This window comes from Hemicordylus capensis, chromosome 5 (genome assembly GCF_027244095.1).
Source record: "Hemicordylus capensis ecotype Gifberg chromosome 5, rHemCap1.1.pri, whole genome shotgun sequence".
Taxonomy (NCBI): domain Eukaryota; kingdom Metazoa; phylum Chordata; class Lepidosauria; order Squamata; family Cordylidae; genus Hemicordylus; species Hemicordylus capensis.
Window position 1 is genome coordinate 85,404,116 of NC_069661.1, and position 27,539 is coordinate 85,431,654.

The 27,539-nt window shown below is 40.6% G+C and overlaps 1 protein-coding gene across 1 annotated transcript; it reads right to left on the bottom strand.

Moving 5' to 3' along the window:
* Window positions 1–27,463, bottom strand: DCTD (dCMP deaminase). Its single transcript, XM_053258516.1, has 6 exons — window positions 27,154–27,463; window positions 17,530–17,641; window positions 12,990–13,125; window positions 7,711–7,827; window positions 3,816–3,912; window positions 1–1,249 (listed from the first exon to the last, which is right to left on the bottom strand). The coding sequence occupies exons 1-6, from the start codon at window positions 27,192–27,194 to the stop codon at window positions 1,171–1,173; spliced, it is 582 nt and encodes a 193-aa protein (XP_053114491.1). The 5' UTR covers window positions 27,195–27,463; the 3' UTR covers window positions 1–1,170.
* Between the last annotated feature and the right edge of the window lie 76 nt (window positions 27,464–27,539).

The window sequence follows — 27,539 nt, forward strand, 5'->3', positions numbered from 1 at the left end:
GAGGATTTTAATAAGACTTTAATAATACTGGTAGCAAGCCAAATTACATAATGTCTTAATATACAGAATGATTTTACAGGGAAAATAAAAGCCCATCAAAACATCATTTTTTTAAAAAAAATTATGAATACCTTTGGGATCAGAAACATTTTCTAAGTATATCCCCACCACCACCGCCAAATTTCAAACCGAAGAGAAGATATAGAAAGCTTTTGGTAGCTCAGCCAGTTTTGGAAACGTATGGCACAAGGCCAGTTTTTAACAACTAAAAGCAAGCTAAAACCATAATTATGACTTTGGGCCTTTACAACCTCAGCACAGACGAAATCTCCTCATGTCCCTTAGAGGGAAAATAATGATTAAGTTACCTTAGAGGCTGGATCCAGAATTGTAATGTGCTGGATCGCCTAGTAGAGATTTAGACCAACAAACAAGTATCCTTTTAGACATTAAAAGTCAGCTCCAAACAAGGCCCCATAGGAGAAAGCCTAATGATTTATTCACTTATCCTCAACTAAGTGGAAGGTACCTTGGGAAAAAGGAATTAAAGCTCCTCTAAAACTACATCCAATACAAAACATTCTTCAAATGTAATTGAACACATGCTCATGCACTACACTGCAACAGGAGAAGCAATTAAAGAGATGAACATCTGGTAAAATAGCACGATCTAACATACTAATAGAGATTTCACACAATGCAATTTTTTCAGCTTTTATGTAAGTGTCTAGCCATATTGCTTGGTGCAACATTTTCACTTTCAGTCATTTGTGTTTTATGTAAACCAGCTAGACAAGCAGAAGTGTCAGTGAAGTGTCAATATACGTCAATAAAGCTGTTCATCAGTGAACCTGACCTGAGTCAATATTCATAGGTTATTTATTGTGATTTGGTTCTCTTCAGTTGGGACTAGATCTTGGATAATGAATGTCAAAAACAGAACAGTTTTCTTATTCTATGCACACAAATCTTGATCACACCTGCAGTAAGTCAAAATCTTCAGTGTGTGGCAAGGAAGACAAAAAATGTCTAGGCCCGACACATTCTTTAGATGTCTACTTAAACTGTAGTGGCTATTAAAAAGTTATGCCTAACTTCAAGATGAAAGGCATTAGCAGCTTCTAAGCAAAAGGATAATCACAATCTTCTAGAGATTTAATTAGATATAACTCACAGAGGCTTTTGACTTGGTCTGCTGTTAATTGAATCAAAATCAATGACTATCTTGCTGCACTTTGGTTTGAATTTCCTAAAAATAAAGAGAGGGAGAAAGGGAGATGGATATTAGCTAGTGAAGTAGTTAAACATTTTGTTTGCTTTGGCTCCAACTAAATTTTAAGAAGAAGAAAATATATATCCTTGGATTCACTCTGTGTTTTATCTCTATAGGAGCCAATTATAGTGCACCATACTGAGAGAAACCCGGACAAGAAAGACTAAGACAAAAAGACACATGGGGTTGCTTAGTCTGTATGTTCTTCAGCTATTGGAGTTCATAAATTAGCCAGGAGTCAAAGGATTTCTAACAACTTAGCTGCAGGAGGTGGCATCATGTAACCAGTTTTTCTGTAAAATTTGATATCCTTTTTCCCATGCCAATTTTTCATAGAAACTTCCAAAGTTTGCTTCGGTAGTTTTAGAGCAAAGGGGGAAAATATGCCCCTTATCTCCATTATGCAAGGGAGAGAAAATACAAAATAGTGAAGATAGAATAATTTTAAAGTTACAACTTTAGAATGGTAAAATTAATATTGCCAACAAAGCTCATCCTTTTACATCATTAGAGCATCTGCTGCAACAATTAGCAAGAAAGGTATTTGGGGACTGTGTATATATTTTACTATCTACTAGTAAACAGAGGATTATGCAAATAGTGTGGATTTAGTGTCTCATTAAGCTCAACAATCCCGTTCTAGAGATTCATTAAGCATTGCCATATCCTCACAAATCAATACAAAAGACAAAAATAGTCAACAGAACAAAAGACATACTTGGAAGAATGATTATGCACAAACTTCATCCAGGCTGAAGCTGGAAGTGCTGGAGGCACTCTACCCATGGACAAGTTCTGGAAACATTTCACTTACAACAGAATCTTCACTTCACCAAGTGACTACAGCAGACATACCATACGCTTAAGAACTTTATAACAGAATTTCAAACACTCCATTACTGGTTGATGATTAGTACTTCAGCCCAGCAGCTAGCTGTCAGCCTAAAATTTTCACTGTCAGAACTCTTATACTTGCAACATTTAAGAAGGTTCTACATTAATATTATAAAACATTTTGGAGGCAAAATAATTACTCTATCACCACAGTGTTTTAAAATAAATCAAAGTAGTTGAGCACATTAACCTCCATTTCTGTCTTTTGAAATCTATGCTTATTTCTTCAGGTCACGGATTCCATGAAAAGAATAATATAAGAATTGACCTCAGGCATCAAAGGACTAGAGAATATTTTATCAAGAAGATTTGCTTTATTTTAAAATGGACAAAAACGTTTCCAAACTGGAACTGTCTGGGGATTTTTTTCATTATGATGATGATTATTAGAAAATATATTGGAAAGGAGAAAAAAGTTTCTAATATTTACTTGAGCATCTGCCCATATTACAACATGGTTTTACTGCATCATGGCTGTAAACCCATCTCTAAGCCATGGCTGGAGATCATGGCTGCAATCCTATACACATCTGAATGGAAGTACGCCCTACTGAACTCAGTGGGACTTAGCTGTGAATATGGAAAGGTCCGGGTTGTAAGCAGTAAGAAGAATCCATTAAGAGACAGGCACAGTTCTCCTCTGGCATGTCATACATCTATTGCAGGGCTGCACAAACTTCAGCCCTCCTGCAGATGTTGAGACTACAACTCCCATTATTCCTGACTACTAGCCACTGTGGCTGGGGACGATAGGAGTTCAAAACCACCTGGAGGGCGAAGTTATGCAGCCCTGATCGGTTGCTATATTCTATACAATAAATTACACTTCAGGCACAGTTTTTTCAGTGAGCAATAAACTTGTAATATTATTCTGCAAAACACGAACAGAAAGATTGTAGATAATGCATTTCTGCAGAACACAAATAATGCTGGTTATATTATAGAAATACTCAACCATGTTAAGAGAATGGCACACAGTTGCACGAAGGTTATATTTCCCATAACATTTCTTCAGTATTTTTTATCTAAGAACACTCACAATCATGACCTGCTTTCCCCTGCAAGTGACCTGGCAGACATATCAAGGAATATGTGATTTCAGGGAATTCAAATAAATGTAGTGGGAACTACTCTACATACAGAGAAACCCAAAACATTTGCATACAGAGAAACCCAAAACTGGCTGCAGAAATTGTTTTCAGCTTTCCTGTATTTGGTTCTTCCCACTGAGTGTTTATTGACATTGTTCTGTCGAATGACATCATAGGGCACTGTTAAATGTGGTAACATCCCTTAGTGGGCAAAAACAGGAATTCACAAATTAGTTCACTAGGCAGCCATTATTTGTGGCAGCCACCAATTCCATTTTCCCTCAGATCCTTTTCTGGCACACAGGCATAGGTCTTAGGAGAGAAGCGGGTCTTTGTCATTTGTACTGGAATATGGAGATAGTAAGAGTGCCCTCTTCTAGTGCTCAGAAACGATTCCTGCCATTTCCTACCTTCTCAAAAATGCCAACGGAAATGAAACCTCTTGTGAGGTCTAGGAGCACCCGCCACTATCAGATTTGTAGATGCCTGAGCAAAAGACTCCACAAAAGTACCACTCAAGAACACAGGGGTCTATGCAGGAAAAGTGATTCTCTCACCTGTATATAATTCCAGCTAAATCAAACAAGCGACGTGCAGCTATCATCTCTGGAATATCATGATATTTGTCAGACATAAAAATAACTTCTTTTATACCTGGAATAGTGAACAACAAAAGGTTGTTTATACATTTAAGCAGGTCAAAAGACCATCTATTTAGAGAGATTTGTGTCAGAAAATACATATGCAAATCTTCCAGTTACCAAACTAACTGAACTTCCAGTAAAGGAGTCCCATATATTTAGCAGGGTTTTCCCTCCAATGACATAACCAGCAACAGAAGTTCTGTTAATCACAACATTGTATATTAACGATATGGTCAAACCATATCGTTGCCAGAACTGCTGTTCTGCAAGCTCCCAGAAGCCTCTCTGCTCATGTCTGGGACTACTAGCTTGTAAATCCCACTCGTAACATGCTCAGGAGCCTCATGGGATTGTGGGCTCCCCATTTGTTGGCATATGGGGACAGGGCACTTAGCCGGCAGTGGGACAATCGCCCTCAGTTTCAACAGCTGCCAAGCAAATTGGAAGGGGAACAACTCACACATTTCCCTATGTCAGGGAATGTCTAAGCAGACCCAAGTTAGCTTGTGAGTTAACTTCACTTTCAAGGTCTCTCTGTTCTTGAAAGATTGATCCTTTACTTCTCCCACCTCTGAGGTTGCCTCAAACGAGCTAAGGCTAATCACCTAAACAGGAAAACCGATAAGGCACTGTGGATGCTACTCCCTTCTCCATCACAAAAGAGCTAATGGGCAACAGGAACTCAGGAGGTGCACTCATTAAAAATACTGATTGGTTTACTGGGTCCTTTCTACCTGACAGATACTGCCCTTGCACATCCGTCAAACCCATCAATTGCTTTTGTGTGGAACTGTCAATACCTTTAACTGTATGGACTACACATACTATCAACTTTAGAAAAGTTGATGAAAAATGCAGGACTCATGTACACACACTAAATTGCTTGGAGAGCCAGGGAGGCCAAAGGCATGGGCAAGTCTGATGTAAATTTCCATCCTGTCTCTAACTAGTCTCTACCTAGTTTTCTTTAAACCAAAACTGTTCAATTAACAGGTAAAGAATCATGACATGCTGATACTACACATAAGAAACAGACTAAAATAGGTTGGTCAACACTGCAGCAACAGACTCAATTGCAGATATCCTGGTATACAGATAATATTGCTACAAGTAAAAGCAGCTTAATTTGGAAAGGGTTGGGATAAATAACAAAGCCAAGAATTGTATCTGTATGTCAAGGTCAGAATGCCTTAAAAAGGGGTGAAGAGGTTGCACTGGGATTTCAGGGTCAACAAATATGAGAGGGTGCAATACAAAGGGTACTTTTTCCACACTTACCTTTAGGAAGCCAATCATTATTGAGATGTACAAAGAATTCTAGAGTGGATGGAGTGCCAACCCCTAGCAATGAGCTGCAACTGTGAAACTGTTGCTTCTTGATTATCTGGTATATTGCTAGCATTTCTGCTTGTAGAATGCGAATCTGTTACCATTCATCAATGTACACAATGCTTTACTTGGATTTCCATCCCATCTCTACATACTCCGTGGTTTCCAACCTGGGGGCCTCTAGATATTGCTGAGCCACATCTCCCATCATCCTCAGTTACAATTTATTGTAGCTGGGGATGGTGGGAGTTGTAGTTCAGCAACATCTGGAGGCCCCCAAGTTGGGAACCACTGCTCTGGTTTCAAGTAAACTAGGTAGAACTTAAACTTTCCTTCTAGGAGACATTTCTTCTCCTAATATGAGAAGAAATCTCCTAATACTTGCACCTAATATGAATTCACCTTTAAAAATACAGTAGGTTAGTCCCATATAATTCCTTCAGTCAGATTCTGAAGCTCTCATATCATTTGTCATTTTCACTTCTGCCTTCACTGCTTTGTCCCCCGCATTCACTACAGACGTTAACTGTGAGTGCACCAAGTCCAATCCTTCTCATACCACCTTCTATCATGATGTCAGATTAAGATCACATCCTGAACATGTAAAAAGCAGTCAAATTAAAATCTAAGCGTGATCCCCAATAATAAGCCTGTATAATACTTGTAATGGAGACTGCTTAACTGGCGACTGCTTTAAAAACATAACTATTCCACTACTGTTTATAAAATAAATGAATCTATTATTTTTGAAGCTTTCCCTCATTACTGCATATATTATTTGAGAATTAAGAAATAGGTGCACTGCGCTTAGGGATTTTCAAAGGTTTGATCTTTCACAAAATGTATGTGTGCTACAAACTTAACTATAAGTAGTCTATCATAAAAAGGCAATTATTAGTAGGTACTAGTTACATTTATATACATGCACTTTTTAAAATTTAATGATTCTTATTTTACATTCATAGTATATTTTGCCATTTTTATTCTGTAATTGCCCTTTATATGTTAACTAATTCTGTCATAGCTGTGAGCTAGAGAATCTCATTTTGATGTCAATAATAGATATACCTTATTCTTTTATGGAACACATATTAAGTGTATCATTTCCCCCTCCACTCATTTTAATCCTGATAATGGATTAAACTTTTAAAGTTTAGAAGAATTAATTGCCACAAGTTTCATCTTCTTTGATTTTCTAAACTTTTGCCCAGCCACAATTGGTGAATGTTACATTTGTGTCAAAACAACCCTATTTATACCCCCAGTAACACTTTTCCATTAGTGGAAGAGGACATTATGGAGTTCAAGACAACTGCAAGGTACCCATCTATCTAAAAAGCCAATTTTCACCATTCGATTCCACTCTCCCAGCATTCCATCACACTTTAGTATAATCAAGAATCAGAGGCTGACATCCTGACCAAGTTTGTGCAGCTCTGTGGCTTATTTTCAGAAGGCACGGAGCACTTCCGGAGGCAGGGAAGATCAAAAATCACACCATTTTTGCTGCCATTTACGAGGACACAGGGGCAGTGGAGAAGCAATCCAGCTGCATTACACTGCTACACCATGCTGGCATTAGTCCAAATGTCAGTTAGAATCCAGATCAAGGCTATGCAGATAGGTACAGGCTTGATTCCTAACCATGGAGACCAGCAAGAGAAGGTTTAGGCCCTGCCCCAGTGGCGCACCCCTTCACTTTCCCTATAGGAGTAAATACTAACTCTTTACTTATCTGGGTGAAAGCAAAGTGCTGCATTTGGGGACAATGTTGCTATCAACTGTGATAGCAGGTGGCCAGGCCCTCAGTGATAAGGATCCTGCAGGAGATGCACATGCATACCAAAGGTAATGCAGTATATATGTCTGCTTTCTTCACATCATACACCATGTGTCATAATGATGGGCATTGTACTAGTGTATAATAATCTGAAAGAAGACCCTGTAGTCAGACCAGCACACCTGCTGCAGTGATGAAGATTTATAGCGATTGTAATGAAAGGCATAATTATAAGAGAGATCATAGAGGTCTTATGACATTTATGACCATAGATATAAAATCTTCAAGCACCTACCTTGTCTAATATTCAAATTAAAATGTAACATATATATTTCCAGCAGATCTTGTGTCACACAAAGTTTATTCTCTCTTTCCCTCCAAATTCTGTTCACAATGTGTCAGAGCACAGTAAATTGACAGTAATTATATGCAATGCCTGCAAAGTTGCTTGACAGCTCTTGGTCTAGGAAGTTGCAAGCTTAAATTAAAAACAAGCTAAGAATCACAGAGGATGCAATTAGCACTAGAAAACCTGGCACCACTCAAGTATAGAAAACACAAGGATTGTCTTAAAGGTTGATAGTGCAATTAATTTAGATCTAAACAGCCGCAATTTGAAAACCAAATACATGTGTGATGAGGTACCCATGAACAGGCAGTGCAGCAATGCTGACAAATCAAGCTGGCACCTTTCCTTACCTGCCTGGATGATGAGCTTTGCACATTCATTACACGGAAACAAGGCAACATACATGCTGCAGCCTTTCACATCAGCAGAGTTCTTGTTCATTATGGCATTCAGTTCAGCATGACACACTGATTGAAGATAAAAAGAAGCCAACAAATATTCATATGAGCATTCATTAAAGTGAGTCATCAATCTGAAACTTAACAAAGTGTTCAGCTGCAAATGCCTACGTCCTTCCAGAGGCAAACAGGCAGCACAATTTGTCACACTCGAGAGAAGTTTAGAGGGGGGAGGGGAGGAGAAACAATCCAGAATACCAAGATCAATGAAGGTCAAACGGTCTGGCCAGGCTTGCAGTGAGTAATGAAATCATTAAGCACATTAACATGGCCATTCGTGAACACCTACAGGACGAACCAAAGCCACAGGCTGAAGGCCAAGTAGTTTGAGCCACCCTAAGTGTGGCAATATCTCACAGCATCACTGCTCGCAGAGAGCATGTAATTGCCAATATAAAGGAGCTCATTACATGCACGGATAGGAACATTCTTTTGATTATGAAAGTGTGCTTTGCGTTCTTAGGAGCAAAGCAAAATATGAAGTAAAACCACATTATTCTGCCCCACCCCCAAGTAAGAGAATTGTTCAACTTAACTTCTTCATTCTATCCCCTCCTGCACACATAGAACCCTGCAGAATGCAGCTGCAGATGTATTTGAAAAAATTAAACACATTTAGCAAGATCAAATTTTGTTAATTACGCTACTCTTTTGGACTGTCATCTCTCCACCTACCAATATTTTCCTCAGGCACGAGAAAAGCTAAATGTGAGGAAAGAGCTCAATGGTACATTCCAGGTACAAACCAGGCATTTAGGCTCCCAACGCTATTGTTTATTAAAATAATTTAGAGACCATTATAAAATGTATTTGAATATCATGTTTCACATGTTGTTATTGTTTGTTGTTGATAACAAAGTGATACATTCTCATGATGTAGTTTTGAATGCTAACCAGGATCTTGTTTGGAGTAGTGTGATGAAAACCGTGTGGTATTCCTTTTGTTCTGGGGTAAGTATGCAAATTGTCTGAAATTTATTTATTTAGCATATTGATATACTGCCCAAACCTCATGTCTCTGGGAAGTTTACAATAAAACAACACAGATTAGAGCAAAAATTAAAACAATTTAAAACCATGATGAATTCTATAAGTCTGATTAAAAGCGTGGATGAATAAATGTGTCTCTTTTAAAAGCTATCAGAGATGGGCAGGCTCTTATTTCAGGAGGGAGCACATTCCAAAGCCTCAGGGCAGCAATGGAGAAGGCCCATCCCTGAGCAGTCACCAGACGAGCTGGTGGCAACTGCAGATAGACCTCCCCAGATGATTTCAATAGGTGGCTGACAGCAGTATTCCCCCTAACAGGGATTCCCAGATGTTGTTGACTACAACTTCAATAATGCCCAAGCAAAAGCCATTGCAGCTGGGGATTCTGGGAGTTGTAGTCAACAACATCTGGGAATCCCTGTTAGGGGAAACAATGGCTGACAGGATGAGATGAATACACCAGCTTGGCAACTTAAACCAGCGTGGTGTAGTGGTTAGAGTGCTGGACTAGGACCGGGGAGACCCGAGTTCAAATCCCCATTCAGCCATGAAACTAGCTGGGTGACTCTGGGACAGTCACTTCTCTCTCAGCCTAACCTACTTCACAGGGTTGTTGTGAAAGAGAAACTCAAGTATGTAGTACACCGCTCTGGGCTCCTTGGGGGAAGAGTGGGAAATAAATGTAAAAATAATAATAATAAACATGAGAAGAATGTGACTAGAACTAAGAATGGAGTTCAGACCATTTTTATTGCTATTACCATCATTACTAATTCCCACTGATCTAGTATTCTGAATGTTGTAAGATCTTCTTGGATGAATCCCAAGAAGAATGGTTCAGCTCTAAGTCCCAGGAAGCACCATACTAAAATCCTGTGAAAGAACTGTGGCTGATATCCTAATGTAGTACATGAGTAATCAGGGATTGCAGGGATGCAATTGGGGCAGGGGCAAATTCTTCAGACCCTCTACAAGTGCACTGTTGTGCAAGAAGGAAAAAATATCCACTCTGCCCATGCTCTGGAAGAGGGGGGAGAAACTGCTGATCATCAAGGACATGTTTTCTCTTTTCCGGAGCATGGGTAGAGCCTTTATTTTATTTTATTTTATTTTATTTATTTATTTAACACATTTGTATACCGCCCAAAATGCAAGTCTCTTGTGGACAAGAAGAGTTGTGCATGAACCCTAGTCACATCCCTACAGTCCTGCATTATTTGCATGCTTTGAGAGTCAGGATGTGAGCCATTAATGTTATGAGAAGGGAGTAAAAACTGTCCTCCTTTGAAGTGATTACAAATTAAGTGTTAAACAAATTCACTTCATTTTTGAGTACTCTGTTCTGGTTGCAAACAGATGGGATGTCCCAATGTACTTCTAGCCTTGATCCAAGGTACTTTTTAGCTTCAAGCAGTTTGCTGTGTGACTTGGGAAACAAAGTCCACAGACCCCCAGGATGCCAAGACTATTTGCACAGTTCTTGCCTATATGTTTGTTCGTCATCTTATATTATATGTTGACTAAAGTTTTTCTCAAGATCAGGGAGAACTACACTTTTGTGCGTTTAGTTTAAGTGACAGCACTTAAACGATGTCAAGATTCAAGGATAACAGTAGGTGGACTTAAGGCTTCCAAAAGCTACTCTTTTCTTCTTCTTTTAAAATCATAGTCTTGGGGGACACCAGCACAAAATATTGGCTTGGAGAGGTGGTGGCAGTCACACAATGGCAGCTTGTACAAAAATTTACATTGACAGAATAAGGAACTTTAACATCAATCCCACCCTCAAATTCCTAGAGAATGTTGCTGCAAGACAGGAGATTACTTTGTGGGAGAAGAAACTGGAAATTAAGGCAAGACAAGGTAAACGCAAAAGGCAGACAAATTAAAAGTGGTAGGTCACGCCCCCCTCAATGAGCCAATCAGATTTGCAGTATTGGCTGGAAAGGAAGGGAGCAAGAAGCAAGCTCAAAATCCCAAAAAGCTACTTCAGACAAGACTGGGAGCCCCCAGGAAACTTGATGCCTGCCCCTGTTCTGGAACACATGTTTAGTTTGGCAACAAAAAAATGAATTCCATGTGGGGATTTCAAGACACCCTGTAAGCTATGTAGCCAATGAACATGAGCAGTATATACTTTCAAAAAGCATGTGCTGTAGCTATAAATATGTTGGCTGACACCCAGACTAATGAATCACTTGCACAAAAGTGTTGTGCTGGTTAGTTGTACTAAGTCTGGAGTGTGCATTCCAGACTAGTCACTAGTGAAAACACGTTTGTGTAGCACAAGAAGGTGTGCAACCTCATATGCTTTGCAGGGAATTTATGTATAATAGTGCAATTCTAAAAATTCCTATGATAGAGAACAGCTACAGGATCTTTTTGCACTTTGTTGCACAAGCCCTTCGTTAGCCTAGATGCTGGCTATTGACTATATGGCTGAAACATGCTTTAATAACTACAGCTGCTGATTTCTGAACAAGATTTGCAAGAGGCACATAAGCCAACATAATTAAAATATTGATACATAGTCTATTTTTTTTTTAATAACGTAGGCTATACTGTGACTAGCAAAATAAATGCTTGTTTCATAAAAATCATATGTAACCTGCTCTGTATGGGTCTTGACTTGCAATACTGGAAAGCAGATCTGCTCAATATCAGCTCTTACAGAGAATAAGTGTTCCTATATTTGCCAGACTTTGGGAGGTAAACAAACATTCTAGTTAGACTGGTTGTCAGGGAAGCACTCCCATAGTCCTGTGCAAATAAGATACCAGGGGAATGAAACAAAGATTGTCAAATTGTAAATTATGCCAAATTACTGTGAAAACAATACATCAAACTCCAAAAGTAAACTTTTGTAGCTGTTACAAAACCTATCTATTGTATTCATTATTCAGTCTAAATTCAGATTGAAAGCAAAAACAGTTTTACAGTAATTCAACAGATTAAGAGGCTTTAAAACAGACCTTCAAAGCAAAGATTTAAGTGGTTGGCATACAGAAAAAGCCAATACTGTACAGTAAAATCCCAATAATCAGATTTGCCTCAAGGAATCTGAAACTTTCAGGTTATTATACATCTGAATAATAATGAGGAACTGATATTTAGATAGGTCTGGGAGGGTAGAGGCGCAATGAGTTGCATGACAACTGTTTCTTTGGAGGTTCTACTACAAAAGCGAGTTGCTAGGTCTGTAAATGCAGAGCTTAGTCTGCAAGATACCAAGTAAAGGTAAAGTGTGCTGTCAAGTTGATTTTGACTTCTGGCATCCACAGAGCCTTGTGCTTCTGTTTGGTAGAATACAGGAGCGGTCTACCATTGCGTCCTCCCACACAGTATGAGATGATGCCTTTCAGCATCTTCCTATATCACTGCTGCCCAATATAGTACCAGCGGGGATTCGAGCTTGCAACCTTCTGCTTGTTAGTCAAGCATTCCCCCATTGCACCACTTAAGGTGACTCTGGCTGACCAGAGTTCTAGAACATGGGAGGAAATTCCCCTCCCACTCAGCACTTGCCTCTGCAGACAAGCTCTAACTACACGGAAAGCTGGGTACTAACAGAGCACATGGGAGTGGGAGGTGTGGCTAGCCAGCACGCTCCCATTCCCCCAGCCTCCATGTTTAGCCTGAACATGGGGGAAACATCTGCAGGGGGTTACAGTTTGACAGCTCAGTAAATGGAGATTTACTGAATCTTACAAAGTAGATCTCGATCAGGTAGGAAGAATGTTATATTAAGCTGTGTAGCAAACCATCTGAAGGCAATGTATTTACACCTTTGCATTAATAAGAAAAAATATTACAAAACATTATCAGGTTGGCTCCTGCCCCCGGTCCTTCAACCTAAAGACAGAGATATAAAAAACGGAAAAATGCTTTACAAACAAAAGACAATGTTTTTAAAGAAGAAACCAAAACAAAGAATCTGATTTAGAAACAGTGGCTGACATACTGCTGACAGAGTACATTAGCCCAATAGCATTGTGGGCACACAAGTTGCACAAGTGACATTACACAAGAGTAAACCTATTTTTAATAGGCTTGCTCTTGTGTAACATTGTTGGCTAAAATTCTGTTTGCGCAGTTACATAGCTTGTATACACACAATGCTACTAGCCTGACATACCTTTGCACAGTATGTCAACCACCTATAGTAGAGAAGTGTCCTTTACCATAGGGGTATTTTGTATCAAGTTTACTTTCTGCTGTTCTTGACCAAGGTAGCAAGTCATCACTGCATCCGTTGGGCATGCCATTGTATCCAATCCCAACTATCTTATTTTCTGAATTCACTATACAAGCACCAACCTAAAACAAAACAGAAACTCTTTACTATTTATTATCATCATCAGATTACTATGCACTTATTATTGTGAGGATCAGGTCACAAAATAAACTATGACATGTTCTGTTTAAAAAGCAGAAAGATTGTCAATTTAAAGTAGTAAGCTTTTATTCAGTATTTTTTTTTAAATCCTCAAACACAAGTCTCCACAGAACTAGGAAGAAATAAGATTAAAATGCCTGCTTTGATGTTCACTAAAGTCTGCAGGTAATTGAGAAACAGCTCCTCTAGATTTTGAGTCTGCGGCATGTGAATGCTGAATCAAACGCAATTTAGCCTGAACTTGACCTGCAAGTTTTATACTGGAAAACACTGAGAAGGGTTTGTATTACAGTATTACAGCAAATGTTTTGCATGCACAAGATCTCAGGCTGAATCACTGGCATCTGCAGGTAGGGCTGAGAATGATCCCCCCATCTGAAAAGCAGAAGAGTCACTGCCTCAGAGTAGACAATACTGAACTAGGTGGACCTCATTCAGCATAAGGTAGCTTCATGTGTGTTCATATGATCTAAGCACTGGTGTAGACACCACTGGAATGGTGCTTGCCTAGTTTAAAGTGCAACATCCCAACAAGGGCAAAAAGTTCCTGATATAACAAGCCAGTAGAAAAACCCTAAAATATACAGGTACAGAGTTTTGTCTAAACTGACCTGTCCTTAATGCTTGACATACAGAAATACATGCAAAAATAACAGCTGTTGTGAAAACATGTATTAGATTCAAACTCCACAATTGTTACAGAGTCTGATGCCAAGGTGTCCAGCAGCTCATCTTATGAGAGGTCCCTGGATCAATTTCAGTTTGTGACTCCTGAGAATGTGGACAAGTTGCTTGGAATGGTGCGGCCTACCACCTGCCCTCTTGATCCTTGTCTGACATGGCTTATACTATCTGGCAGGGAGACTGTTGTAGAGGGCCTAGTAGAGATTATAAATGCTTCTCTGAGGGAGGGCAGGATGCCTCCTTGTCTTAAGGAGGCAATCATTAGACCGCTTCTGAAGAAGCCTGCCTTGAACCCTTCAGATTTAAGCAACTACAGGCCAGTCTCCAACCTTCCACGGCTGGGCACCCAAAGAAGTGGTGGCATTCCATGGGTGGTGGCCTCTCAGCTCCAGGCAGTCTTGGAGGAACCTGATTATCTAGACCCATTTCAAAGTGGCTTTTGAGTGGGCTATGGGGTGGAAACTGCCTTGGTCAGCCTGATGGATGATTTACAATTTGGAATTGACAGAGGGAGTGTGACTCTGTTGGTCCTTTTGGATCTCTCAGCAGCCTTTGATACTATTGACCATAGTATTTTTCTGGAACGTCTGAGGGGATTTGGGGTGGGAGACACTGCTTTGCAGTGATTCCGCTGCTACCTAACAGGCAGATTCCAGATGGTGTCTCTCAGAGACTGTTGTTCTTCAAAACCTGAACTTTCGTATAGTGTCCCTCAGGGTTCCATATTGTCTCCAATGTTGTTCAACGTCTATATGAAACCACTGGGAGAGATCATCAGGAGATTTGGTGCAGGGTGTTATCAATGCTGATGACACCCAAATCTATTTCTCCATGCCAACATTGGGAGAAGGCATAATATCCCTAAATGCCTGCCTGGAGGCAGTGATGGACTGGATGAGGGATAACAAACTGAGGCTGAATCCAGATAAGACAGAGGTACTTATTATGTGGGGTCGGAACTTGGAAGACAATTTTGATCTGCGGGTTCTGGATGAGGTCACACTCCCACAGAAGGAATAGGTACGCAGTCTGGGGGTGCTTCTGGATCCAAACCTCTCCCTGGTATCCCAGGTTGAGGCGGTGGCCAGAGGTGCTTTCTCTCAGCTTCGGCTGATACTCCAGCTGTATCCATTTTCTGAGATGAACGACCTCGGAATGGTGGTGCATATGCTGGTAACCTCTAGGCTGGACTATTGCAATGTGCTCTATGTGGGGCTGCCTTTGTACACAGTCCAGAAACTGCAGTTGGTACAGAATGTGGCAGCCAGGTTGGTCTTTGTGTCATCTAGGAGAGACCATATTACTCCTGTGTTGAAAGAGCTGCTGAAAGGTTTCCAGGCAAAATACAAGGTGCTGGTTTACCTATAAAGCCCTAAACAGCTTAGGCCCTGGGTATTAAAGAGAATGTCTTCTTCACCATGAGCCCCATCTCCTGTTACGATCGTCTGGAGAGGTTCATCTGCGGTTGCCACCAGCTCATCTGGCGGCTACTAGGGGATGGGCCTCCTCCGTTGCTGACCCCGGGCTCTGGAATGCGCTCCCTGTTGAAATAAGAGCCTCCCCATCTCTGGCAACTTTTAAAAAGGTACTGAAAACATATTTATTCAACCAGGCTTTTATTTATTTATTTATTTATATTTTATTTTAACATTTACAGGTGAAACTCGGAAAATTAGAATATCGTGCAAAAGTCCATTAATTTCAGTAATGCAAATTAAAAGGTGAAACTGATATATGAGACAGACACATTACATGCAAAGCGAGATAAGTCAAGCCTTAGTTTGTTATAATTGTGATGATATCGGACCTCTGAAAAGTATAAGCATGCATATGTATTCAGTACTTGGTTTGGGCCCCTTGTGCAGCAATTACTGCCTCAGTGCAGCGTGGCATGGATGCTATCAGCCTGTGGCACTGATGAGGTATTATGGAAGACCAGGATGCTTCATTAGCGGCCTTCAGCAATTCTGCATTGTTTGGTCTCATGTCTCTCATCTTTCTCTTGGCAATGCCCCATAGATTCTCTATGGGGTCAGGTCAGGCGAGTTTGCTGGCCAATCAATCACAGTACACTGTATACTTTTCAGAGGTCCGATATTGTTCTATTCTTCAGTCCTTGTCTTATTGGTTCCATGTAATATTCTAATTTTCTGGGATTGTGGATTTGGGGTTTTCATGAGCTGTACGCCATGATCATCACAATTATAACAAATTAAGGCTTGACTTATCTCGCTTTGCATGTAATGCATCTGTCTCATATATCAGTTTCACCTTTTAATTTGCATTACTGAAATTAATGGACTTTTGCACGATATTCTAATTTTCCGAGTTTCACCTGTATATCCCGCTCTTCCTCCAGCGAGCCCAGAGCAGTCTACTACATGCTTGAGTTTCTCCTCATACCAACCCTGTGAAGTAGGTTAGGCTGAGAGAGAAATGACTGGCCCAGAGTCACCCAGCAAGTATCATGGCTGAATGGGGATTTGAACTCAGGTCTCTCTGGTCCTATTCCAGCACTCTAACCACTGCACCACGCTGGCTTTTAATACTGGGTTTTAAATGATTTTAATGTCTAAATGATTTTAATAGTAAACTGCCCAGAGGCGTAAGTCTTGGGCAGTATAGAAATATGTTAAACTCAAATATGCCAGTATCTTATGCAATTATTCCCATCAGCTGCATTAACTATAAGCCAGCATGGTGTAGTTGGAAGAAGAGTGGGATATAAAATGTAAAAAATAAAAAACCCAAATAATAATAAACTGACAATTAAATTTATAGGGGAGGGGAATTTCCCACTGAGTGCCAAATAGACTACTTTTTTCTTTACAAAGCTTGTTATTAAGTCAGAATTGGGCAAAAGGGACATTTGGATCTACCAACAGTTCTGTAGGTGATTTGCAGTAGATTGTAAAGAGTTTTTTACTCCCAACCTCTGAGTACCAGAGTATCTCTGAGTACCAGTTGCAGGGGAGTAACAGTAGGAGAGAGGGTATGCCCTCAAGGCTTCCAGCAGCATCTGGTGGGCCACTGTGTGAAACAGGATGCTGGACTAGATGGGCCTTGGGCCTGATGCTGCAGGGCTATTCTTATGTTATTAACCGTTTAAGAATAGCAAGCAAAGTTGCAAGTGTCGTTTTTTTAAAAAAACCTCACCATGGCTGGCTTTGTGACAATTATCCATTTTCCAGCCTTCACCTGTTAGTATTAATTGGTTGTCTTTGACCAGGTCCTTGTGCAAGGTTGATCGCTGATTTGACAATACTGTGTTAGAATCCCTGATCTGTAGTAACTTATAGAGTTGTACTTGTTTATGAAGTATATGGCTGCATATGGGTTACTGGCTCCATCCCAAGCCACCATTTTGTATCTCATTCCACCCACCAACTGGCTGATTTGCAACTGGCTCTGGTGGACTTCAGGGTTATAGCTGAAAACAAAGTAGATCTTACAAGTTTCAAGTCTAACCACCGCAGTTTAACCTACCCCACAGATAAAATGCTTTAACCCAACTGAAAGCAAAGTTTCATATAGTTTGGGATAGTCTAATAATGAAATTACTTTTAAAGACCAGAGACTTATTGCCTTATGGTTTTATGACAGACAGTACAACTTAGTTTGTTCATATGCCACATTCTTACCTGAGAATTTGGATCCTTGCTTCTTTGTGCTGACAAGAAAGCTACAGCCATGAAATATTCAGGCCATTCCAAATAGTCATCACGTTTTTTACAAGGCATTTCACAGCCATACCTACAGAAAATCAAATGAAATGACAGTAATGGTTGCGATTTGCATGAACTGCTTTATTTTTTAAAATAATCTATTAGGTGTACTTTGACCCCAGTGTTTGAATCTCTGGAAATAAGTCAATTACTGTGATGTAAAATTTTAGAGTGGCACCAGAGTTTAATTAGTACAACTAAGAGAGCAGAATCTGACCCTGAAGGTTATAGATTCAAATCAAGAATTTAATGGTGGAGAATATCAGTGTTTCATATCTGCCCAGAGCCTTACAAGCAACACTTCTTTTCAAACCAAAAAGGCCAAAAGGAGACTGAATTATCTCATTTAAAGCTGCAATTTGCAGTCTTTAGGCAGCACAATGCCAACTATTATCTATTCCTCCATATTACCTTATTCGTAGAAATATGCAAAAGGTTACAGTCCTTGCTCTAGTAACACTGACATTAAGTTCAATGCAAAAATACCTCTTAGAAACTACTGGTGCAATTTCATTTCATAAATAGAATATGAAACATCCTTTACTGAACATTTGTCCATAAGCAATGTTGCCAACATACATTTCAACATTAGAAATAGAGTGCTCCATAGGAGTTGTCCATTTTTAGCTTACTTTCCTTAAGGAAAGTAAGCTTATGAGATCACCTGGCAGATTGTGTATGTGTGTGTCCATCCCTATCAACTTTACAATGCCTGGACCAATATGAACCAATTGGGTACAGTTGTAGGGACACCTCAACAGCGTAGTTTGTGATAATGTCATCCAACCCGATTCAAGATGGCAGACGCATAGATGTTTAAGGCGCAAGTGGACTAACTTGTGGATCATCTAACCAATTTGAACCCAATTTGGTACAATTGTAGTAAATGATTCCTAGGGACACCTCAATGGCGTAGTTTGTGATAATGTCATCCACCCCAATTCAAGATGGCAGATGCGTAAATGTCTGAGATGTAAGTGGGAACTGATTTGGACCAAATTTGGTACAGTTGTAGAGACACCTCAAAGGCAGAGTTTGTGATGGTGTCATCCTCCCCAATTCAAGATGCGTGAATGTCTGAGGTGCAAGTGGGCTAACTTGTGAACTGCTTAACCGATCTGGACCAAATTTAGTCCAGTTGTAGGGATAGTGAAACAAAGTAGGCAGATTAGTTCCTACCAGAACTACTTGTTTTACTTTGTGCAACAGGAAACATGAATAGGCAAGGTAGTACAATGAATTTACTACCTAGATGGACAATAGATTTTAAGAGACTTAAAAATGGTTTGCAACTTGCAAGAGGTTTTGCTTCTCGTGGTGTTCATACATTGTTTGTCCCAGTCATCTATGGTCAAGCAGGATTTTCAGATTTTTGAAACACTACAAAAGCCTACAGAATCCATCTACACTAATCACTTTTGCTTCTGGAACCTCCCTCTTAGCAGTCCCAAATAGCAGTCCCTCTTTTAACCAGCCTTTAGTTCGCTGAACAAACTACCACTTGTCTCCACACTCATGATTTAATTTAAGCATAGTATCTTACATTTTAACTTATGAGTTGTTCTCACATACACAGAGACATACACACACAGAGACACCCCAAGACTTATTTATTTTTCTTCACAAGAGGGCAAACCCCATTTTGCATTTTGGAAAACAGTAAGTTATAGCTTGGAAATAGCTCATTTAGAAATTCACCATGGACAGCAATGGACTTGTACTTTTATATTTCCCACTTCCTAATGTACAAAGCAAAACTTGAAGCACATCTCTTCATTTTTTAATATATAAAAGTAACAATGCTAAGGAATAAGCATTCCAAAGTGTTGTTCATTTGTTTTTTAGCCATAGAACAACCTGCAAGGACAGAGAACCAGTAACAGTTTATACTAGTGTGGTTGCAATACACTGGATCAAAAGATCTTTTGTTCCCATAAGCAGTTGACTATCCAAGTCTCACATGTACCAAACAGAAGCACTGAAAGTTGACTAAAGAGTGCATACAGATGTAATTACAAACAGTAGGTTTTTCTGCTGCAGGGTGAACTCTGCTTTTCCCTCCTCTAAAAGACATACATACATACAGGCCCCAATCCAAATGTTGATTTCCTCTTCACAATTCTCTCCCCTGCTTCAGGCAGGTGATCTGTTGGTTTTGTCTTTACTCCCACCTCAGCTGGCTTGCATATTTATCAAACATTTGTTTGATGCTTCAAAAACAGTTTTAACATTCATTTTTAGCAAGGGTTTTTCTTCCATTCTTGAAACATTGCTCTGACACTCGAACAGAGGTGACAGAAACAAGAGTGACCAATCAGCACTGTGCAAATCCAGCTCCTTCTACGAACCAAAAGAAAATAAGAAAAAAGAAAAATAGCCTAGGAAGAAAGGGAAGAAAACCATGTATCTGTCCCCAAAGCAATGACTAAGCCCCCACAGCAGCCATACTGATAAAATTATGCACATTTGTATGCACCCAAGTTCTTTTTCACAAGTAGTACTTTTCCTCATGATGTCACTTCCTTACCAATGTCAATGTAGACTTTAAGAGAAAACGTACAAGATCATTTGTGAAGAAAAACTTTCCCAAGATTTGTATTCCTAGAGGAATCTACCAGAAGATCAATCATTAAGTTATCCTAAACTAAGATATAGGAGGTGCACAGTGTATAAACGGTATTAGCTAAGACACCAGTCAAGACAAGGCAATTTGTTCATTACATCATGACAGAGGGTCAGTTTAAAGGCTCAGGTGAGCCTAGGCTTGAAATTAAACTATTTCGGCTCTTGCTGAAGTAGAAGATTTCAGTAGGAAAGGCAGAATTCTTTCAAGACACCATGAATGGACTGAAGTGACTTATTTCCACAACAGAGCCCAAGTACTCTGATCTTTGCAAGACTTTTTCATAAGGCTAATGCCAATATGTAATTGACTTCAATGTCACTAGGATTTTGGCAAACCAGATTTTCTAGTAATCTCTTCCTAAATTAAAAATCCGACAGAAATAAAAATTCAAGTCAATAGGGTGTTGTCCAAGATTATTAATGAAAAGCAGGCAAAATAGATCAACTAGAAATCTATGATCACCACACTTAAGCGCAAAGCAGATCTCCAGCAGATCAAAAGTGAGATTTATTTTTATTTATTTTTTACATTTTATATCCCGCTCTTCTTCCAAGGAGCCCAGAGCGATGTACTACATACTGAAGTTTCTCCTCACAACAACCCTATGAAGTAGGTTAGGCTGAGAGAGAAGTGACTGGCCCAGAGTCACCCAGCAAGTCTCATGGCTGAATGGGGATTTGAACTCAGGTCTCCCCAGTCATAGTCCAGCACTCTAACCACTACTGCTATGTCAGAATCAGGCAGGGTCCTATTTAAAACAGAGCAACTATAAATATTTGGGATGTGTACCATAAGATGGGCAAGCATTTTTATCCAAGTTTAATTCCACATTATATACAAGTATGGTTATGCCAACAAACTAGAAGTAAAAGGAAGGCCAGAAGTAAAAGGAAGTACCCGGCTTGTATGTGCGCTCTGGTACTTCCTTTCACTTTCAGCCGAGGAGGACACTGGGTCAGTAGGGAGGTACGCTGCCGCTCTGATAGAGGCTCTTTAAATGGAGCGCTGGCGGTTGATATGAGGCAGGAGGTGGAGGGGTACCTCCCCCAGCCTTAAAGGTATACCCCTCCACCTTCGAACCACCCCCCACCAGTTCCGTGCACATCCTTACCAAGTAGCTATCATTTCTGTATGCCAGCCTCTGAAAATTAATAAGGGAACTCCAAGGACATGAGCAATGATACATCATAAGATCAGTAGTCTAAGACATTAAAACTTATCAGCAAGCTCAGTTGCAATCTCAACTACTCTGCTTCTGGGCAGAGTATTTTCAATACAACCAAGTAGAAGCAAGCAGCATAGTAGCATTTTACATCTATTGACATATGGGTAAGATAAGCACCAGTCAGTTAAAGTTGTATATGGTTTTTATTTTCTTTGTGACCATGAAAATGGCACTTTCATCATCTATGTCTGCACTGGATTCATTCTGTTACAGGGATCAATTTCAAAATCTTGTTTAGCCATCAGAGATGTTAACGTAAAATCTAAAGCAATATATGCAACTGTTAACAGCTGAGGTTATTCTGCCCAGAAGCCTTCCCAGAAGCCTCCCTGGTTACAGCTGCATCTCCAGGCTTGGAGATTACACTTTTGCTATGCTTGGGAGCTGCACTGCAATTGTGAGCTCCCAGTTTATGTTATACATGGGGACAAGTTGCTTAGTTGGCAGTGGACTGGTCGCCCCTAGATCTGGGCTGCAAGTAACACAAATTGCAAAGGGGATTCGCTTCACACAAGCTCTCCCTATGTGGGGGGCCCAGCTAAGCAGACTCCAGAACTAGCTACTGCAAGTTATCTGGCATCCGAGGTCATTTTGGACTTAGGATGAACTCTAAAACTCCCCTCATCCTCTCGCAAGAGAGATAACACCTGATGCTAACAAAGCAACTAGGCCAGGAAGGGAAGGCAGATAAGAGAAATGCAACAGCAGACTCCCTCACAATAGGGATGAGTTAGTGACATAACTTTGAAGAGGTGCCCATCGAATCTTTTGATAGAACTATTGGGAAGCCCTTCCCAGCACAGGATACTGTTGGATGCACCTGCGCACTCCAATTGTCCTCACAATCAGCCTTGAATACAATAGGTGATTCACACACCTTCCTACGCAGGAACGATGATCAGACACAATGCATTCCGAAAAAGCCTGTCTGGACTCCCCTATTCAGCAGAGCATGACAACAACAAACTGCCCCAAAGGCACGTTTTGGGATATAAGCATCCCTAGCCCCATGACTCAGTGTGCTTCCTCGTGACACTGTGAAACAACTCAGTGTTCCCTTATGCCTCTCATTCAGGACCTCATCAGACTGCAACAAGAACTCCAACAGACCACCTTGGTGTTCCCTCCTTCATTGGGGCAACCCGAGCTGAAATCACTATGTGCCTGGCCAATTCGTAGCCCTCATGGCAAGGCTCAGCTTATTGTGTCTGGTTTGAGATCGATTCCCCTGCCGATCTATCCATCTGGCCTCACGCAGGAACTTTCCTTGTGAGCAACCCCAATAACTCCTTTAACTCTCCTGCTTTCCACTTCACCTCCCTAGACGAATATTAGTCTCCAGCTGCCCGAGTCGGATTTTCATGAGGATATAGCCTCTTGCCTGGATCCTTCAGAGCTGAATCTATCCCTTTCTCTTATTTCTGAAACCTTGCCCCTCTATATTAAAGTACCTCTCTCTAGCCCATCTGGGAATTTACACACAATCTTTAAGCTAAATGTGCCTTATAATAGTCTGTTTTTAAAACATATTTGCATTGCCTTCATGTTAGGACCACCTAGTAACTTAGTCTATTACTCTTATTATTTCTGTCAATAAACTCCTTTTTGATAATTAAAACCTCTCTCTCAAGCTGATTTTCTTGAGTTCACATACTTGCACAAACTAAGGCCGATTGAACTGTCTCCACTTTTGAGCTAAATTCCCCACATTTGCCCAAACTGTGGGTGTCGCCCAATCATCCCTGAGGCGTTTCCATCAGCTCAGCCTTCCTGCAGCCCCGCACACCCGCTTTTTGAGAGAGCTCCCAGGGTGGGGGAGAGGTGGGGCAGGGGCTGGCAGGTAGGCAGCACCTCCCCTGCCCCTTAAAGAAACCCCCCACCCTTCTGAGAATACACGGAACCGGTTCCATGCACCTCCCTAATAGGGACACCTCAATGGTGTAGTTTGTGATGATGTCATCCACACCAGTTCAAGATAGCAGATGCGTGAATGTTTGAATTGCAAGTAGGAACTCATTTGCACCAAATTTAGTACAGATGTGACACATAGTGATACCTCAACGGCACCGTTTGTGATTATGTAATTCATCCCAGTTCAAGATGGCAGATGCATGAACATAGTGTCCGCAGCAACCTCGGTTCGAATCCGAGTCATGGCACCAAACTGATGTGGATGGGGCTTGTTCCTGGGTCTGCTTAGCCAATCAGTCAGACACAAGGATTGGGATTTATTAATTGAGGTTTATTGCTACTGCAGTCAGCAATAGGTAATCAATAGGCTCATGCTCTCAAACCGATTACAGTTTGGTTACAAGTGCATCTTACATTTATACAGGCAAGCTAATGATGCTGACACCCTAGACACAGTATACGTGGCAATAAAATGGTGGTCTAAGTATCTAGTACGCATGCGAATGATTCATTGTTCATCAGGTGATTACTCCTTATTTGGTTATATCCTGTTTTCTGGCAGTGGGAACCTTAGCTGTCTTAGCAAGTTTCATAGATACAATTTTGCTACAGAGAGATAATGACGTTAATCATGAGAGGCAGTGATGTCCCTAGCTGGGCTGGGGTTACTTTAAGTTAGAATGAGGTCTTCTGGGCAAACATGGAGTTTCTTTGGTTTTCTAAACACATCAGTTGGAACCTAGGAAGCTGCCATATACTGAGTCAGACCATTGGTCTATCTAGCTCAGTATTGTCTTCACAGACTGGCAGCAGCTTCTCCAAGGTTGCAGGCAGGAATCTCTCTCAGCCCTGTCTTGGATAAGCCAGGGAGGGAACTTGAAGCCTTCTGCTCTTCCCAGAGTGGCTTCATCCCCTGAGGGGAATATCTTGCAGTGCTCACACTTCTAGTCTCCCTTTCATATGCAACCAGGGCAGACCCTGCTTAGCTAAGGGGACAAGCCATGCTTGCTACCACAAGACCAGCTCTCCTCTTCGAACGTTTGAGGCAGAAGTGGAAATCGTAATCGTCAATTAAGATTACAGTGAAAGGAAAGTAGGCAGATTACTTCTTGTGTGTGAATTTTTATTTTAAATTCAGTGGTAGAGAAATACTTTTAACCTATATTCAATTTAGTCCTTGGCAGCTCCACCTAAGAGGATCCTAGATTATCTGGCCAGAGAAAAATCTCTGCTCAACAACCTAAAGAGCCATTGTTACTTAGGTCTGGCGAAACTGTAACTGCTTTAATATTGGTTGTACTCAGTACTAGATTAATCCACATAGGTAATCAGAACAGAAAAGCTGCCTTATAAGGTTTTATAAATTGTGCCTAAATTTGTCATTTTATACTTGTAATCTTGCTAAATACTAATATTTGTCTCTTACTAGTATTTTGTCCTATTATTCAGCTCAGAGATTCAGAATCAGCTATATTAAAGTTTTGGCAATACTCCACCTATCAAAGACCACATTTATCACCTTAGCTAGATCGCTTTGGACATTAACCTTCCTCCCTTACTATTCAAGTCCCTCACTATTCAAGGACATCAACTACTTCCTTTACTTTAAGAACAGAATTGCCTTCCTTTTCACTTCACAATCAAAATGAAATACTTGCATGGAAAGGCCTTTTTATCTAATTGATTTTTTAAAAATGCGTGCAACCCCCTGCTCGGAATATTGACTGTACAGTAATCAACACTTTTATAGAATATAATTATAGTTTTACGATGTCCAGGCTTTTATTTCTTTCTGAACAGGATCAAAGAATCATTTTTTTCTTTAATGAACAGAAAGTGTTACATTCACAATGTGTTGTACATTTATTTTTTTAAATCCTTCATAATGCTTGTGTCTCTGTATGAAAGAACAATATAGCAAAGTTAGACTAAAAAGCTATTTTTGATTTTGAAAGTTATATAGTTTAAAATGACACTGGAAGTTTCCTAATTTTGCAGTCTTACTGGGAAGTACAAAATCTCCAGTTTTGCAAGGTTTTCCTGCAGGCTTATTTTATACACCTGTGCCTTGCCACATGGAATCCAGGGAGGCATCCTGGAGCAGTAAGCCATCATAAGCAATAATTTAATAGGATGCAAATACCTTCAATCATGATCACTTGATGGCTTTCTTGTAATTCATTCTACACCAAACCCCACTTTTCAAAGCATTAACAAAGAGTTAAAGAGAAGCTGGGAGATACAGGAATATCTTCTAATAATTTCTGAGACTTGGCAGCTTTTCTAGCAACCCTCTAACAGGGATTCCCAGAGGTTGTTGACTACAAATCCCAGAATCTCCAGCTGCAATGACTTTTGCTTGGGGATTATGGGAGCTGTAATCAACAACATCTGGAAATCCCTGTTAGAGGGAACACTGTTACCAAGTCCCCTCCATCTGGCTCATTCCCCATTATGCACTCAAGTAGGTAGCCCCAGTCTTTTTTTTTTTTTTTAACCTATTTTGTCACTTTGCTCATGCATCTCATACTCAAAATGGACAGTCAGTCTCTCACAGATCTTGTACACATTGTTATTCCCTGCGAACTGGGCAGTGGCACTTTTAAAAAGCGGGAGCTCTTTTATATTTTGCAGGGTTGCACAACTCCTCCTCATCCCCACATAGCATTGCTGGTGTTTCCTTTGGGTTTCTTTTGAGATTGTGAGCCCCTTTAGGGCAGGGGATCATGTTCTCATTCCTTTTGCTGTGTAAGTTGCTCTGAATACTTTTTTGGTGCTTCTGTGAGATACATATTCTAAATAATAATACCTTAATTTTTCACTCCAAAATCACCTTTTGTCACATAAAGGCAATTTAGACTGAAAGAGTAAGGGCAAGGGAAATGGGATCCTCCCCCCACCGCCATGGCATTGACTCTATCTACGCCACGATCAAGCTAGAGGAGTCTCATCATAAATCAAGCTATGTTACAGGGCGAGCTTGCTAACTTCTTCCAAGAACAAAACTGGATGGGTAAGAAGAAGACTTTCAAACCGGTAACTAGTTTCTTGCCCTTTCATTCCAAGTAAACTGATCCAAACTAGCTGTCAGTTCTCACAGTAACTAGAAGCAACCATCCTCACATAAGTATGTATTCGGAGGTCGGAAAAATTCCCTCCTTGTATTGCTCCTTAGCTACTGCGACAGCACGTGCAAAGGTTTCCGATTTGTGTCTTGAGGTAGGGCAGCACAACGAGATGCGAGAAAAATCCACAGCAAATGTACTTGCCTTCAGAAATCTATGTACTTTGGGCGTGATACGTGGGTATATTTAAATAATACACCCGAAAGCCTTTTAAAAGCAACTCTTCTTATTGAGGATGGTTTGTTCGACTCAAGCAAAAAATATTCCATGTTCAGAAAACGTGGACATTCAAAAAGAATCTTTCGTTCTTTGAGAAAAATTCAGATCAAAGGGTTAGTGGGGGCGGGGGGGGGATTTAGATACATTTCTACAAAAGGGAATGGGGACATTTTCAAGGCGGTGACGGTTGACGTCCCTATTTAGCCGGCATCCCTTTCACTACTTGCGGCAGTTTCCAAACAACTCCCGGAAGAAGAAAAGAAAGAAGTTGGGGGAAAGAAACTAATCTAAGAAGCCATGCCTAGGTATGCCATACTGCATGCATGCTGCATGCATATAGTAGCCATACTAGGCACGCTGACAGATGCGGGAGAGAAGCTAGGATGGTGTTATATGGGGACACCCCCGACCCGACTGGCACCTCGTGCCCCTACCCATTCGGTTGGCTGCTCTGAGAGTGACTCCCACCACTCATCTTCCTGCAGTCTCTGAAGCAGAAACCAACAGTCCAGCGTCTGCTGCTTCTCGGCCGGGAAATCCTCTTTGCAATTTGGCGCCAAAGCTGCGAGATCTGGAAAAGGTGGAGCTGCCGCCGTAGGGAAGTTGTTTCACGCAACCCAACGCGTCACCGTCGCAGCCGGCTCAGAGTCTCTCTAATTCTTGCGAGATCAATTACAATCTTAAGACCGGTTGGACAGGACGTAAAGCCTCCTAAAGTTACTCCCTCTGCAACTACATCTCCCAGAATGCATTGCTCCGTCGGGCACCAAGACAACTGTGAGGCGTCTCTGTTCAAGCATGCTGGGAGTTATAGTCCCCA

Excerpts from the sequence above, each read along its gene's own strand:
- DCTD (XM_053258516.1), bottom strand. The coding sequence starts at position 27,194 with ATGAGTGGTGGGAGTCACTCTCAGAGCAGCCAACCGAATGG. Across the intron at positions 3,913-7,710 it reads AAAGCTCATCATCCAGGCAG|GTATAAAAGAAGTTATTTTT; the intron begins GTAAGGAAAGGT and ends TCACTATTCCAG. Across the intron at positions 1,250-3,815 it reads TTAGCTGGAATTATATACAG|GAAATTCAAACCAAAGTGCA; the intron begins GTGAGAGAATCA and ends CTTTATTTTTAG.